This window comes from Podarcis melisellensis, assembly GCF_964234715.1.
Source record: "Podarcis melisellensis genome assembly, chromosome: 1".
Classification (NCBI taxonomy): Eukaryota; Metazoa; Chordata; class Lepidosauria; order Squamata; family Lacertidae; genus Podarcis; species Podarcis melisellensis.
The window spans coordinates 84,551,004-84,565,952 of NC_138528.1; the positions used below are offsets into that span (position 1 = coordinate 84,551,004).

Genomic DNA, 14,949 nt, shown 5'->3' on the forward strand with positions numbered 1-14,949 from the left:
AGTCCGGTGGATAGTTAGCAAAAAATATACATGGAGTGAGCCTGCAGCATATAAATAATCTATGCAAATAATGTTTGTGGCTGCTGGGTGTTGCGCCTGTTTTGCGCGAACGTGTTGTGCGCCCATTTCTCCTGATACGAATCCTGCTGTGTGCATGGCGATGCGCGCCTGTGCGCGTGTTCTCAGCGTTGGGCTGTGCACGTGTGGGCGTGCATGCAGCGTTGGAGCCGTTACTTCTGCGAAGGAGGTGGGCGCGCAAGTGTGGCCGGGGTTGCACGGGATGGCTGTGCGCGTCTCTGCAGATGCGTGCGTGTGTGTGCGAGGGTGCATGTCTCAGGGTGTGCGGTTGGCACACGCTTCCCGGCCCGTCCTTTTCCCGCCTGCCCGCCCGAGGGCTCCTGCACGGGCGTGTCGGGACTCGGGCTTGGGGCGCTGGCTCGGCGGTTGCTTGCTGCGCGTGGAGAGCTTTTTGCTGCTTTCCCGTCCCGTCCAGGCCGAGAAGAATCCGCCGTGGTCGCCGGTCGCGGCGCGCTGCCTCGTGCGCCCTCCGCCCCGCGGCTCAGTCGCCAGCTGCCCCGGCGGGAGCAGCCGCGATGAGTGGAGGGGCGGGCTGCGGGGGCCGCACGTGCCCGCCGGGCCCGGCCTGACCCCACCCTTGCCCCCTCCCTCCCCCCCCGGAGAAAGATTACCCTGCCCTGATAGAGCCGCTGCAGCCCCTGCTTGCAACTTCAGCAAGCCGGGTGGGGGGTTCAAAAGTTGCAAAGGAAAGAGGGTGTGTACATAAGACAGGGAGGCAGAGAGAGAGAGAGATCTTTGCCAGCCTCCTTCTTTTTCTTCCCAGCGCTCTCGGATGGGGGGTGGAGGAGGAGGAGGAGGACCTGCCCGCATGGAGCTCCGAGGACAACCGTGGAGCCCGTTGCTACCTTCACCGAGGACGACTAACCCTCGACGCCTCTTCGAAAACCAGCTGCCCTGCTGAAGGAACGAGAAGGGTGGGGAAGAGAGAGGGAGAGAGAGAGAGAGGGCAGGCCCGAGGTGCTCGCTGCAGTTTGGGCTTGCAAATCTTTGCAACGAGCTGTCGAAAAAACAAAAACACCTCCCTCTCCAATCCAAGGCGATCAATGAGGTCCTAAAAGAGCAGGGGAAAGTGACAGGAGTAGAGAGAAAGAGCGCAAATCGACAGCAGCAGCAGCAGCAAGCAGCGAAGAGACAACCTACCCCCATCCCCACCCTACTAGCCCTTAAACAAGAAGAACCAGCTGGTAGACAGACTAAAACTTCCAGCAGCCAGGATGGGACAAACTCTGCTTCTTTGGCTCTGCCCGCTGCTTCTCCTCAGTCTCTGGGGCCAAAGGTAAGACCGTCTCCTTTTGGTTTTCTCTGGCTTCCCCGCTTTCCAAACCCTCTCCACTCGTTGGCGAGGCCTTTACCACGCAGCCAGGAATTGACAGCCTTCCCCCCTCCAATGCCCCCAGCATACGCACCATGCTAAGAGGAGATTAATTACATATCCCCTCCTAATGCAGCCCCTCGAAACCCCCAAGGGCTTGGAGGAGATGTCACTTGGGAGCCGTTTCTATAATTACAACTCTCCCAGGAATGCAGTGTCGAAGCAGATTTGTCTCTTTTACGAGTGGTTCTAGTCATCAGGATTATTTCACGCCTCCTCTCTCCCCCACCCCCCAGCACCTTATAATCCGGGCTGTCATCTCCCTCTACAGACATATTCTCTCACCCCATCCGTAATGGTGAAATTCTTGCCAATGGGCATTTGCTTTGACATGAAAACATTTTGGGGAAGAGCCTCCATTCCTCTGTCACTTTCTGAGTTCTGGGTTAGGGGTCTGTGCCTCTTCTCCTGGAAGTGGTGCTAGAGAAATTGAGGGATCGGGCTAGTGGATGTCTGCTCTCATTGTCGTAATTCCCGCTTTGGAGCCGGGAATTTAAGAGTCCCAATGCCATGTATAGAGCAAAATCCATTGGTTTTATCCTTTGGGTAGGATTGACACTATCTACGACTAGAACAAAACACTAGTTTGCTTGAGGCAATGGGTAGCTCTTTTTGATCGCTCTGAATTCATTCATTTGAGAGTGTCAGAAATTTGGCAGTCTTTTCTCTGAGTGGGCCTTGCTCATTTTCCAGCACAGGATCCTTCTGGTGTGCAGGAGCCGGTGAAAATCTCATTGTTTCCCAAAAGTCAGTTGTACTACACTTTAATAAAGAGTGTTGTATAGGATATAAACCCAGTAATCTGTCCTGCTCTGTGTTATCATAGGTTGTGTTCTATTACGATGGTAGTCTATTAGGGACCTTACTTTTCCCTCTTTTTTCTTGATTGGGTAACCTGTTAAGGGTGCATTGGATCCTTCTGTAGTCCCAAGATTTCAGCTGAATGGCTTTTGGTTTCATTGCAGCTACCCAATTTAGCAATTTTATGTGGAAGTGCTGCAGAACCCCCCCCCCCAAATTATCTGACTGGAGTTTAAGCACATGGTTTGAGTTCTAAGTTTGGGCGTGAGAAATTTTGTTCAAATCCCCGGCTTAGTCATGAAGATCACTGGGTGGCTTTGAGTTTCTATCCCATCTCGCTGTCCGTTTTACCTTCTGTATAGGTTTATATTGATGATCAACTGGGATTGCCCGTGTTGAGATTTTTGGGAATGGGAAAATGCGTATGTGGGAATAGAAAGTGAATAAATAATTACCCACAAGGAGCAGCATTAGTACTGAAAATGTGTTAACCCAAAATAGGTTTAACAGTGAAGTTGTCAGCAGAAAATGAACATCCATTCATAGAAAAAGTGGAAACTTGGAGGATATAATCGCCAATATCTATTCTAGCAATGGGAAGGAAGCAGCGTTCAAAGCATGTGGGATGGGTGATCATTACCTTTCCAGTTTAGGGAGAGAATTTGGGGTCTAGTGGAGAAACTGGATTCCTGTGTTCGCTTCTGGAGTCCTGGCTGTTGTATCATTCTGTGGGATTAGCAGCCACATTGTTCCTTTTTGTGAATCATTTAAACAGAGAAGAAAAATGTTTATGTAATTTGTGTTTCTCAAAGACCCTGTGGGATTGGAAGCATTTTCTCATATATACATACACATGCCTATATAAAAGGGTGGGGGGAGGTGGTGATTTCATTAATTAATCAATCAATCAGCATCATGTTTGGAAAAGGCTTGGGGATGCTTGGATGAAAGGCATGCGCCAAGGCATGCAGAAGGCTGCTCTCATTAGGGAGAAATGCCGCGCTGTTCTGAGCTGCCTTGTTATGAAAGACACACAATGTCTTAATCGTTTTCTTCGAAGGGCAGGTCCCTTCCTTGAGGGCTAGAGCCTGATCCGTGCCAAAGAGCAGAAACGCCTCCCCTCTGAGTTTGGGGCCTGGTTGTTTTGGGGCTCAGAGTGAGCCTTGCATTTGGCACCGTCTCTGACACCGGCTCTTCCTGGGAGCCCTTGGGCCAGTCCCTTCCCTCTTGGTAAATAATATGCAAGGTAACTGTCTCTCTCAGGCTCCTGTCCATGGGTGCAAGGAAGGAGTCATCTCTTGGAATGGGTTTTGGGGGAAGTGAGTGCTTCCTAACACCCTGAGCCACACATCCCTCTGCACATGAGCGATCTTGCAAATTCTGCTGTCAGCTGAGAGTCAGGCAGTGGATACTAGATTTCTGGTTGTGATGTTAGATTTCAAAAGGAAATACTCCTGATCAAGAGGTTGTGGTTAGAAGGGGCACAGACACAAAGTAGAAACAGGGCATGTTTTAACAGTGCAGCAGACTAGCCTCATAACTATCAGACTGTCATGCCCAGTTAAAGCTGGTGGGGACACCTAGGATACAGTCACTTCCCTCCTGGGAGTGTGAATTGATAAGAATAAGTGCATTGCTCATTTTTGTTTAGCCATAGTCCTGCTCTCTCTTAGATATCAGATTACCATGCTACATTTGGGTGGGGGGGCACATAGGAGGTACAATCAGTGAAATAAGGGAATAATGAATGTTTCCCAACCTTGTGCCTCCAGCTGTTTTTGAACTACAATTCCCATCATCCCTGACCACTGGTCTTGCTAGCTAGGGATGATGGGAGTTGTAGGCCAAAAACATCTGGAGGCACAAGGTTGGGAAACACTGGATTATAGTAGCCTTTTCCAGTCTTGTGTTTGGGACCACAACTCCCATAATTCCATGTTGGCGGGGGCTGATGGATCCAATAATGACAGGAGGACAAACTTACTTTTCCTATGCGCTTTCCGGGCACTGCCTGCTCTTTAAATCTCTGTGTCCGAGCACTTTTTTTTGCTCTTGAGCTTTTCGCATGGAAACCTCTTTACGGCTGAATTGGAGCAAACGGCAGTCCATGGAAAACACAAATTGACGTGTGTTGTGCATTGGTTTTAAAGAGTGGGTTTTTGCAGGGAAAGAAGAGCTCTTGGATATGGAGTGCTAAAGTTTGGGCCTGTGCCTGGAAGGCATGGGGCAAAAGGTAAGTGTGGATAAGCCCCAGGCTGAAGGGAGGCCTGCTCTGAGAGCACATCCAGTCTGTGTGCTTGAAAATAGTCAAATGCACCTGATTCAGATTAAAATGTGGATACTTTTTTAAAATTGTTACTTGCTGTCATTTGCCTTGGGAACAGGGTGAATTGTCCAGTCTTTGCCGGCGTTTACTTTTTCCTTATAGGGGTTTTCTGCTGTGCCAGCAGAGGTGGTGAAAAGCAGAAATGCCTCAGAACTTTTGCTTGTGATGGCAGCGCTGTGCTGGGTATTCACCTGCTGCATTTCTGCCTTTTGCCACAGGTGTTGAAGGTAGAAAATAATTTGGCATCTCTGCCAGCCGTTACAGTCTGCAGCCCAGAGGCAATGATCAAGGCTTGGGAGCCTACATGTTGCTAGAGCTTGTGAGGGAGGTGGTGGTGGGGAAGACCTTCTCCTAAACACCTCGAGGCACTAGCATCCAGGTAGAAGAATCTACTGTCTCGGATGAGTACAGGTGGTCAAATCACATGTTCTCAAACAAACTTCTGATTTTGTTTTGTGGTGATGCTGGAACATTTCCCATTTATTTTGAATTGTGGGGAAGCTACAACACCTGTTTGAACTTTAGGTCACCTCAAGAAGTGGAAGACTCAGGCTTGTCTGTGCATAATTAGCCTGGAAAAGAGGAGGCTGAGAGGAGATAGGATAGCCATCTTCCAGTATCTTCTTGTTTTCTCATCTTCTTGTTTTCTCTTGCTCCGGAGGGTAGGACTCGAACCAATGGATTCAAGTTATAAGAAAGGAAATTCTGGCTAAACATCAGGAAAAAACTTGTGACAGTAAGAGCTGTTTGACAATGGAATGGTATCCCTTGGGAAGTGTGGACTCTCCTTCCTTGGAGGTTTTTAAGCAGAGGTCGGATGGCCACCTGCCATGGATGTTTTAGTTGAGATTCCAGCATTGCAGGGGGTTGGACTAGATGATCCTCAGGGATCCCTTCCAACTCCACGATTCTATGATTCTGTACCTTTAAAGCACACTGGAAACACATTTTCCACCCTTTAGGATTTTGGGTACTGTAGTTTATCTCTCCAGTAATCCTTAAGAAACTACAGTGCCCAAATTTCCTTGTGGGAGGAAATGTCATTTGAATGTACTTGAAGCACGTAATGTGCACTGAGCCTCCTGTCTCTTAAGGTTACCTCAGTTCAAACAGGTATTACGGCTCCCTCTCTCCTTCCCCCATTTTGGGATAAATGGGAAATGTTCCTCATTTCATCATTGTGTGCTACTATCTGCCTCCTGGTTGAATCTCGCCCCATCACAAAACATTTGTGTTGAGAGTCTGGGGAAGGGTTAATAATTATATATACTTCCTTCCCCCTCCTGTCTCCATTTTGCTTTGTTTTGTTTGTAATAGTTATTTTTGGGTTAGTTTTTTTCTCTCCACCCCCTACTGCCACCCCTCCAAAAAATATAATTTATTACCGTTGGAACTTGTATTAATTAAAGCAGTAGCAACCACAGCCTGTGACCTGCGGGCCTTTCACTGTGAAATCGTGTTTCAACTCATTTAGTGCTATAGAGTGAGAGGGTGGGGAGAGCACAGGTCAATCAGATTCAAAGAGCAGACATGGTAAACTGCCCTTCTTGACACTTCCATCTTTCCTCTCCCCAAACTCTGTGGGTCTTTTTGCAGGGATCCACCTCCCTAAAAGTCCTTGTGCTTTTTGGGCCAGACAAGAACATGTGCATGTGGTATGTGTGTGTGTTGTAATGTCTATTTGGGGAGGGAGAATGAAGAAAGGGGGGTTAAGGAAGTCTTGCTTCTGCGGGGGTGGGGATGATCTCCGCAGGGGCGTAAGAGCGATGTCAGTGTATATGTCGGTTATTTGGATGGCAGGATGTGAGGGGGAGGAAAGGACACCGGTTCGGGTGAGACTTGGATAGCACAAGAGACTTGCCTGCCAAATAGGATAAGTGAAAAAGCCTACAGTCAGTTCCTAAGACTGACAGACACTTGCTTCTCAACACTAAAACAGTGGAAGGATGCTTAAGGATAGGGTAGGTGGGGAATGATAGTGGCAGTGGCGGATCTTGGGATCTCAAAGTTCAGCAGCACCCCATGTGATACTAAAATTCAGCACCCCTCAACCTCTTGCCCTTCATTCTCAATCATAGTTGAGATGTCCCCTGGGGCCCGGAGGCTCTGTGCCCAGTGCAATTGAACCAGTCACGCTCCCCTCTATCTGACAGTGGGTTGGGCTCTCAGAATCCAACCCAACCATCCCTTGGCCATCATGAGCCACCCCAAGTGAGTGGAATAGGTTCTGTTCAATGAAGTCCTGGACACTCTCCACCAGGATGTAGCTGCAAAGGGAACGAGAAGGCCTGCAGCATTTAATCCATGGGGAATTTGCCAATGTCCCAGGTGAAGGTCTGGTAAAATGCATTCCAGATCTATTATAAGAAACACATAGAGGAGAACTGAGGCACAGTGACATATAGGGCTAACCACTGGGTGGGGGCGGGAGGGGGGCGAGAGAGAGAATTGGTTATGTACATTCAAGGATGAATGTCTACAGAGTGTGTTTCTGCTTAGTATCTGCTTATGCAATTGTATGGATAGAACAGACAATGTGATGGACTTGTTGTCGGCATCCCTGTCTTGAGAGAGAATGGATTGTGTCTCCGGGGGGGGGGGGTGAAGCTGGGGGGCAAGCAGCACTGAAGTGACCTTCCTGGGCCACAAGGCTAGGCAGTGTGTATGGAGGTCCTAGGCTGCCCAGACAACAAGACCCACTCACTGATGTGGCCCAAAGGAAAGCAGAGCAATATGTTTGGCACCTGCTTGGCTGCAGGAGTTGCCGGTAAGGAGGCATACAGTATGTATATGTGTGTGTATTTTATGTGGGTGAGGGGTGTGTGTGTATGCGCGCAAGCAAGCAGTGTTGGACTGTGGTTGTGTGGGTGTAAAGGGGAGTATGGTGAATGAGGAGCTTGAGTTCACGATTCTAACAGGTCTTCGCAAATGCACCTACTTTCTGATCTTGTGTTTGCTCTTACAGTGTTCTGCGGTTCCCACATTACAGATGTATTAAAGGGCCAGAGGGTCCAGTGATGCCCAAGAGCCAGTGTGGTGTAGTGATTAGAATGTCTTACTAGGATATGAGAGACCAAGGTTCAGATCCCTACTTGTCCATGAAGCTCACTGGGTGACCTTGGGCCAGTCACTGCTGCTCAGCCTTCACAGGGTTGTTGTGGGGATTAAATGAGGAAGGGGAGAACCTTGTACAAGGACTAGCGCTCCATGGCAAAAAGGTGCGATATAAATGCATGAAATAAGTAATATACAGAGCTGGTAATAGGGATGAGACTTGAACTTGGGGCCCATGGACCGAAGTACAAATTTCTGTCCACTAGACCAATTGGATGAGCTTTTTATTACTTTGGGGTGGGGAAATATGGAGTGGAACGTTCCCTGAGTAATATTCTCTGTGGGATGCTACATGCAGCCAGGAGTAGGAGCTGGAAGAGGCATAAACTGCCCCAATATATTTGCAAAACTAGTGACTGTTCTTAAGCATGGTCAGATGCAAATAAGGTCCATGGATTTCACATTCTTTCATAGAACCTTAGAATTCTAGAGTTAGAAGGGACCACAAGGATCATCTGGTCTAACCCCCTTCAATGCAGGAATCTTTGCATAGATACATATAAGATTGGAGTCAAAGTGTGGATTGGTTTCCATGGGACAACTAGTAATCATCCCAGGTTTTTCACAGTTCCCATGGCAAGAGGGTAAGCCTACATGGATGAAGTACAGATTCCAACCTGTGTTAATGATTGTCTCAGTACAGAAGCAGAGGATGTTAGCTTTTCCCAATTAGTTAAACAAGGGTGTGATCCTGTGTACATGGCGTCTGATGCCTGGTAATCAGATTTCAACACTATCTGGATGTGTTGGGGTGACATATTGTAGATTTGCTACTGCATTTTCTTTTTATAAGACAGGAGGGTGGAGCTTATTTCGTGTGTGGTCCTGGTAAAGTATGAAGTCAACCATTTGCCTTTTCTTGGCAGCTTAGCCTCAGGTCTCCTTAAGTCGCAGTGCACTGGTTTGATATATGTTGAATCTTGACTGTTGCAATAAATGAGACCTGACTATGTCTGAAGAAAAACGTCATCGGGCTGCTGTTAAAAATATTGAACAGGTCAAAAGGTATCTGCTTTTCAATTTGGTGCCTCCTGTTCTGTGAGAGTGACATACCTATGATACCTGGTAGACCAACAGCACAGGGGGATTCTTCACCTGTATATCCTTAACAGTGCTTACAAATCAAGGAAGAGGTGGGGAAGGGTTGAAAGAATGTTAAGTTGTTTAGCACCACCATAGGCGTTGGAGTCATATAAAAAAAGAGCAATCCTGCACTTCAGCTTTGCTGGTTGCTAAGACATAGGATTTGGCAGAACTCCTGCTGTGCTGACAAAACAGGAGCTACATTAACAGAGCACTGCAAATCTGCTCTGCCGGTGAGACTGTGCTGGTGGAAGTACTGAAACGGAGTTGTGGGCAGGATGGGGTTGGCACAGGGGAGGAGCAAACTTGCACTGTCTCCTCAAGACCATGATCACACCCCTATTGATGGTGCAACTTTACACCCCACAGACTTGGAGTAAGAAATCTCCCTCCTATTAACTAATGGGAGGGGGTTTTGTTTTCTGTTTTTTAAGCTGTCTGGATACTCATGGCCATCCCATCATGTTGTCACAGTGGAGCATAGGATATGGATATATGTCACAGCCAGTACTGTGGTACCTTTGGATACACACACCTCTGAGCAAACCCAGAAGTATTTTTCCAGGTTTTGTCGCACGCGCAGAAGCGCTCTACCATGACATGCACAGAAGCGGCACCTCCGGTTGTGAATTCCTCGGGATCCGACCTGAGCTCCGGAATGGATCCCGTGCACAACCAGAGGTACCACTGTATATAAACCTCGCACAAAGAGACCACAACTCTGATGATAGGATGTGTTTCCCTATGATAGAATTTGTCCCTATGCCATAGACATTTTAAGCCCACAAGGGGGAACGCTCGTGAGTGGCAGCTCTGGAGAAAGGGCGCTTGATGCACAAAGGGAGCATTTTGCACTAAACAACCCACCTCCAGAACATGCTAAAAATACTGAACTAACTGACCAATTACATCACAGATAATTTGGTATCCCCCAGCTCAGTGGCGTAGCGTGGGGCGTGCAGGGGGGCCGGCCGCACCGGGCGCAACATCTGGGGGTTAGGGTTAGGGGGCGCAAATCCATGGGTTAGGGGGCGCAAATTACTTGCCTTGCCCCGGTTGCTGACAACCCACGCTACGCCACTGCCCCAGCTAACATAATGCCCGCCCCCTAAAATAAACCCTTGCTATGTCCATGATCCAGCAGTGACTTCTGCACCTGGGGAGGCCAGGAGACAGCAGTCCACACAGGTAAACGCAGGGAAAGGGGATCAGGTTCTTTAACAGATAACTATTGCAACTGCCTCTCATATATCTGAGCTCTATTGCTGTTCCTCCCCAACAGTGAGGGGTGATGTTTCCCCCATACAGGGAAGATGCCCACCCCCATATGCGGATAAGCCCACTGTTGGCAAAGGCTAGACACTCTACCCAGCCAATGCCAATGCTGTTTCCAGGGATGCTGAGAGCATGACAGCTTTTCTTATGCTATTCCACAATTTTCTGCGTTTATGTGTTTCCCTGGCCTCGGCAAGTCTAGGACGGGGGCTATTCTGCTCTCAAAGTAGCAGCAGCATATCTCCCGCTCCCGTGTACCTGGTGCATACAATTGCTCTGTAAGCCTCTTCACAGGAGGAAAGCATAACTTCATTAGCTGAGGGGAAATAAAGGATTGGCAGCTGGTTGGAAGTGGGTACTCTCCATCATGCAGAGGACACACCTGTGCAGTGAATGGGAAACTAAGGTGGTGTACACATTACTGGCATAAAACTCAGCTAGGCCATTCATTTTCCTCAGTTTATAATGAAGCTGACATGATGGGAAGATGCATCTAAAGGCAACATTTTCATAAGAAACAAAAGGATAAATACAGGATAGATGGTGGATTGTAACTAATGTCATTTGTGTACTGCTTCCCAAATCAGCAGTGGGAGAACGCTGGATCCAGAATAAACAGAAGTGTGGTCTACAGCCCAAAGGCTTATCCACACTTGCCTTTCCTCTGCTCTTTCCAGGCACCATTCATGATTTAAAGCTCCGTGTTCAAGCTACTCTTCCCTCCCTACCCCCCAAGCTTTTTCCACAGAAACCCACTCTTTAGAGCTCAGTTGAAGCAAACGTCAATCCACGGAAAACCTGAACTGACAGTTGCTCCAATCCAGCTTTAAAGAGTGGGTTATGGCGTGTTAAAGCACAGACCTGTGCCTGGAAAGAGCAGGGCAAAAGGTAAGTGTGGATAAACATGAGTTGTGACTTGCGAAGGTTTCCATAGCTGAACCTGAGAATGTTATGGTTGCTGAAGAGGCTAAGAATTATTTTAGATGGTCACTCGGCCAGGTTTGAGGGGCTGCTGGGCAAGATGCCCTTAGGCGGCAGGGTGTCCCACTGATGATGCTTTGTTAGCCCCTCCCACCATTATCACAACCCCCCACCCCTACCCCACCACCATCCCTGTCTGACTCTTCTTTCCCTTCTGCCTTGGTCACTCATTCTACAAGTGTTGGTGGCAAAAAGGCTGATACTAACTAGCCCACTTACTAAAGCAGGCATGGGAAATCACTAGCCTCTAGACCAAATGGGACCACCAGATGTCCTAATTTGGCACATTTTTATCCATACAGTCACTCAGCAGACCCAGACCTGCTTAGCTTCAGCAAGGTCATGTATCTTCTGACCATACCCTGGGACAAAGCAAGTGGAGGGCTCTGCTCTCTCTCCTTCCACTTGCCATTGCTTGGATGCTCAGAGAAGGCAGGTGAGCAGGCTGCCCCAATGAGAGGAGGACTAGGAGGCTCTAGAGAGTGGACAAGTATATGGGCTTCAGCAGATGTCCATTGAAACCTACTACTCCTGACACCAGCACTGAGTTGAGTTCAGATGGGCCCAGGTTACTTTTGTATGCAGAGAGCTGCCAGGTAAGCACTAAGGTGTTATAGAATCATAGAATCATAGAGTTGGAAGAGACCACAAGGGCCATCGAGTCCAACCCCCTGCCAAGCAGGAAACACCATCAGAGCACTCCTGACATATGGTTGTCAAGCCTCTGCTTAAAGACCTCCAAAGAAGGAGACTCCACCACACTCCTTGGCAGCAAATTCCACTGTCAAACAGCTCTTACTGTCAGGAAGTTCTTCCTAATGTTCAAGTGGAATCTTCTTTCTTGTAGTTTGGATCCATTGCTCCGTGTCCGCTTCTCTGGAGCAGCAGAAAACAACCTTTCTCCTCTATGTGACATCCTTTTATATATTTGAACATGGCTATCATATCACCCCTTAACCTCCTCTTCTCCAGGCTAAACATGCCCAGCTCCCTTAGCCGTTCCTCATAAGGCATCGTTTCCAGGCCTTTGACCATTTTGGTTGTCCTCCTCTGGACACGTTCCAGTTTTGTCAGTTATGGTGATGGGAGAAACTTGAGCTGCCAATTGTCTGACTGCCAATAGAGTTTTCTGAAGGCGTGGGGAACCTTTTGAGGTCAGGTATTGGTACAGCTGCCAGATTCAGCAGAACAGGTGTGAGGAACCTTTGGCCCCTCAGACTACATCTCCCATCATCCTTGGCCATTGGCCTTGCTGGCTGGGGCTGATGGGAGTTGTATTTCAGCAACATCTGGAGGTCCACAGGTTCCCGATACCTGGAGTTTAAAGAAGAGTCACGTTGTGTGGAGAGAAGATATACAGCATGATGTACAAAGAGCCCCACAAGGTGGAAACCTCCCTCTTACACAACTATTAAATGCACAGCAGCCCAGTCCTTTGCAGAAGCTGGTAGCCCTGGCCTCAGCACCAAGAGAATGGTGGTAGGGTGTGGGAAAATGCTCCACAGGAATCTGGGATCGTCACTCATCCTTACGCAACACATGCTCACCATCTTGCTATGCTTTTGCTGCTACACGGTTAGAAAAGTGACACAGAATCTCCCAGGCAGCTGCCACCTGCATTATGCAGATTGTGGGTGACTGGCAATTTTGATCATATTTATGAGCTTATTCTCTAAGACAGGCTTGCGTGGCTTGTGCTAGCCTTGTCTCGGCTGAACAGAAATGGTGTAGTCCTGCTCTAAAACAGATGATTTGTAGACAAATATGAGTGATGGCCGTGATCTGAGCAAGAGGAAATTCTCCAGCTGGGAGAACAGGCCAGTTTCTATTGCCGATGTGAAACCCATGACCCAGCTGGTGTAGAGAACTCAGTACCTCACTCCTCCACCTTTGATCAAGCACTGTCATTAGTGAGTTATAAGCACCTTTTGCATCTCCCCTCAAATTGAGTCATTAGAGGCTCAAGTCGGGAGTCCCTGTTTTTTAAAACCGCCAAAGGGAGCACTTTGCCGTGTAATTAAAGCCTTCTTGTCTATTAACCTGCGTCTCTCTCGCTCCCTCTGTTCACCTGGACTGGTAACTCACTAGGCTGTTCATAGATCGAGGTGGTTGTGGGAGGGCTGGGAATATTGAGACACAGGAGCATGGGCTGGTTCTCTCCCCCTTTGACAAATCGTAAACGAGGATCTGAATCAAACTGCAAAGCTGATTGCTGTGTTGACAAGAAAAAAGCAGAGAGCTATTTATAGGAAACAATATCCTGGCACTGTGTATGTCACAGTAAATGTACAGTACAGTACAGTTCTTAACTTATAAAGTCCTGGACAACTTAGGACCAGGTGATCTGAAAAAATGCCTTTGCCCATACTGAGCTGCCCATTCACTGAGATCTTGGGAGGGCCCCCTGTTAGTTATGCTGCAGCCTACAGAAGCTCATCTCTCAGCAACTTGGAGGAGGGCCTTCTCCATGGTGGCCCCCAGTCTGTGAAATGAACTCCCCACCAAGATATGGCAGGCACCTGCTGTGGTGAGCTTCTGCCAGCTGTTAAAAACCTATCTGTTTACTTAAGTTTTCTCTCATCTCTATAAACATTTGAACAATTCATGGCTACTGTATTCAAGATGTGTTATTTTTATTGGATTGTTTCTATTGTGTATGGAATTGTTTTTTGAATTATTGATTTATAATATTTGTTTGTCACTTTTCTCACAGAGGGACCCAAAGCAACTTACATAAAAACCAGTTAAGGACATCCAACGGGAAAAAATATATCTAAAAACACAGCTAAATGAATTTGCATGGAATTATTTTATTGTACACCATCTTGATATTATTTTAATGGAAGGCAATATAGAAATATTTTAAAGAAATAAATATGGTCCAAAATGAAGAGATGATGGACAATTCTGAGGGAACACCTTTCAGTTCATAGAATCACAGAATTGTAGAGTGGGAAGGGCCCACGAGGCTCATCTAGTCCAACCCTCTGCAATGCAGGAATCTTTTGCCCAGTATGGGGCGCAAACCCACAACGCTGAGATTAAAAGTCTCATGCTTTACTGACTGAGCTATCTGAAACATCTGTAGCTATTAAACATCCAAGTCACCAAATTAGAAGAACATAAATGAAAGTTCTGCCTGATACAGACATCTAATAAGATTCCCTTCTGTGCAACATGGAAATGCCCCTGAGACACTCACCTGGTGCCAAGTTTGCTTTCAGTCTGCTGCCAGGCACAAACATTTTTTTTTGTCTGGACTTTTAATAAGAAATAGTAACTTGCTGTATAATATTTATAACTCTTTTGTTTAATATTTATGCTGCCTTTTTATTTTAACTCATCCCATATGGCAAATTATGCCTGAAAATTCTGATATAGACCTTAGCATTTGGACAATAACCTAATGGATAATTGCCAGCAACATTCAACACATATGGTTTGGGAATCTGGTCTTTAGATAAATTCAGCTTTCTTTCTTTCTTTCTTTCTTTCTTTCTTTCTTTCTTTCTTTCTTTCTTTCTTAAAAAAGAGGTAAATATGTACCATATTTTTCGCCCCATAGGGCGCACTGGCCCATAGTGCGTACCTAGGGGTTTTTTTTGGGGGGGGGGAATAAAGAAAAAAATATTTATTTCCCCCCCAGGCGTGGGGCTGGGGCGGGGAAAGCCCGAGCTTCCCCCGACCCCAGCCCCCAGAACAGGCTGCTATCCGCAAGCCTAGGGAGCCCGGCGGGAAGTCGCGCCGGTCTCCCCAGGCTTGCGGATATCTGCCCAAAGCCCTATGTGGGGTATGCTTCCGGAGAATGAGGTCCACTCACATAATGACACTTTTTCACCATTTGCTGATTTAGGGCAGTGCGGGGGGGGGGGGAGTCCCATTGCAGGAACAGGCCTCATTACACACATTGCAGGAACAG

At 47.6% G+C, this 14,949-nt stretch overlaps 1 protein-coding gene across 1 annotated transcript in view; it reads left to right on the forward strand.

The window, feature by feature from the left end:
* The first annotated feature begins 255 nt into the window (after positions 1 to 255).
* The window catches only part of WNT10A (Wnt family member 10A), a 44,580-nt gene continuing 29,886 nt past the window's right edge, over positions 256 to 14,949 (forward strand). Inside the window, exon 1 of the mRNA XM_081920655.1 lies at positions 256 to 1,354. Within this exon, the coding sequence (XP_081776781.1) occupies positions 1,293 to 1,354 (62 nt within the window). The 5' untranslated portion in view covers positions 256 to 1,292. The remainder of the gene's footprint in view (positions 1,355 to 14,949) is intronic.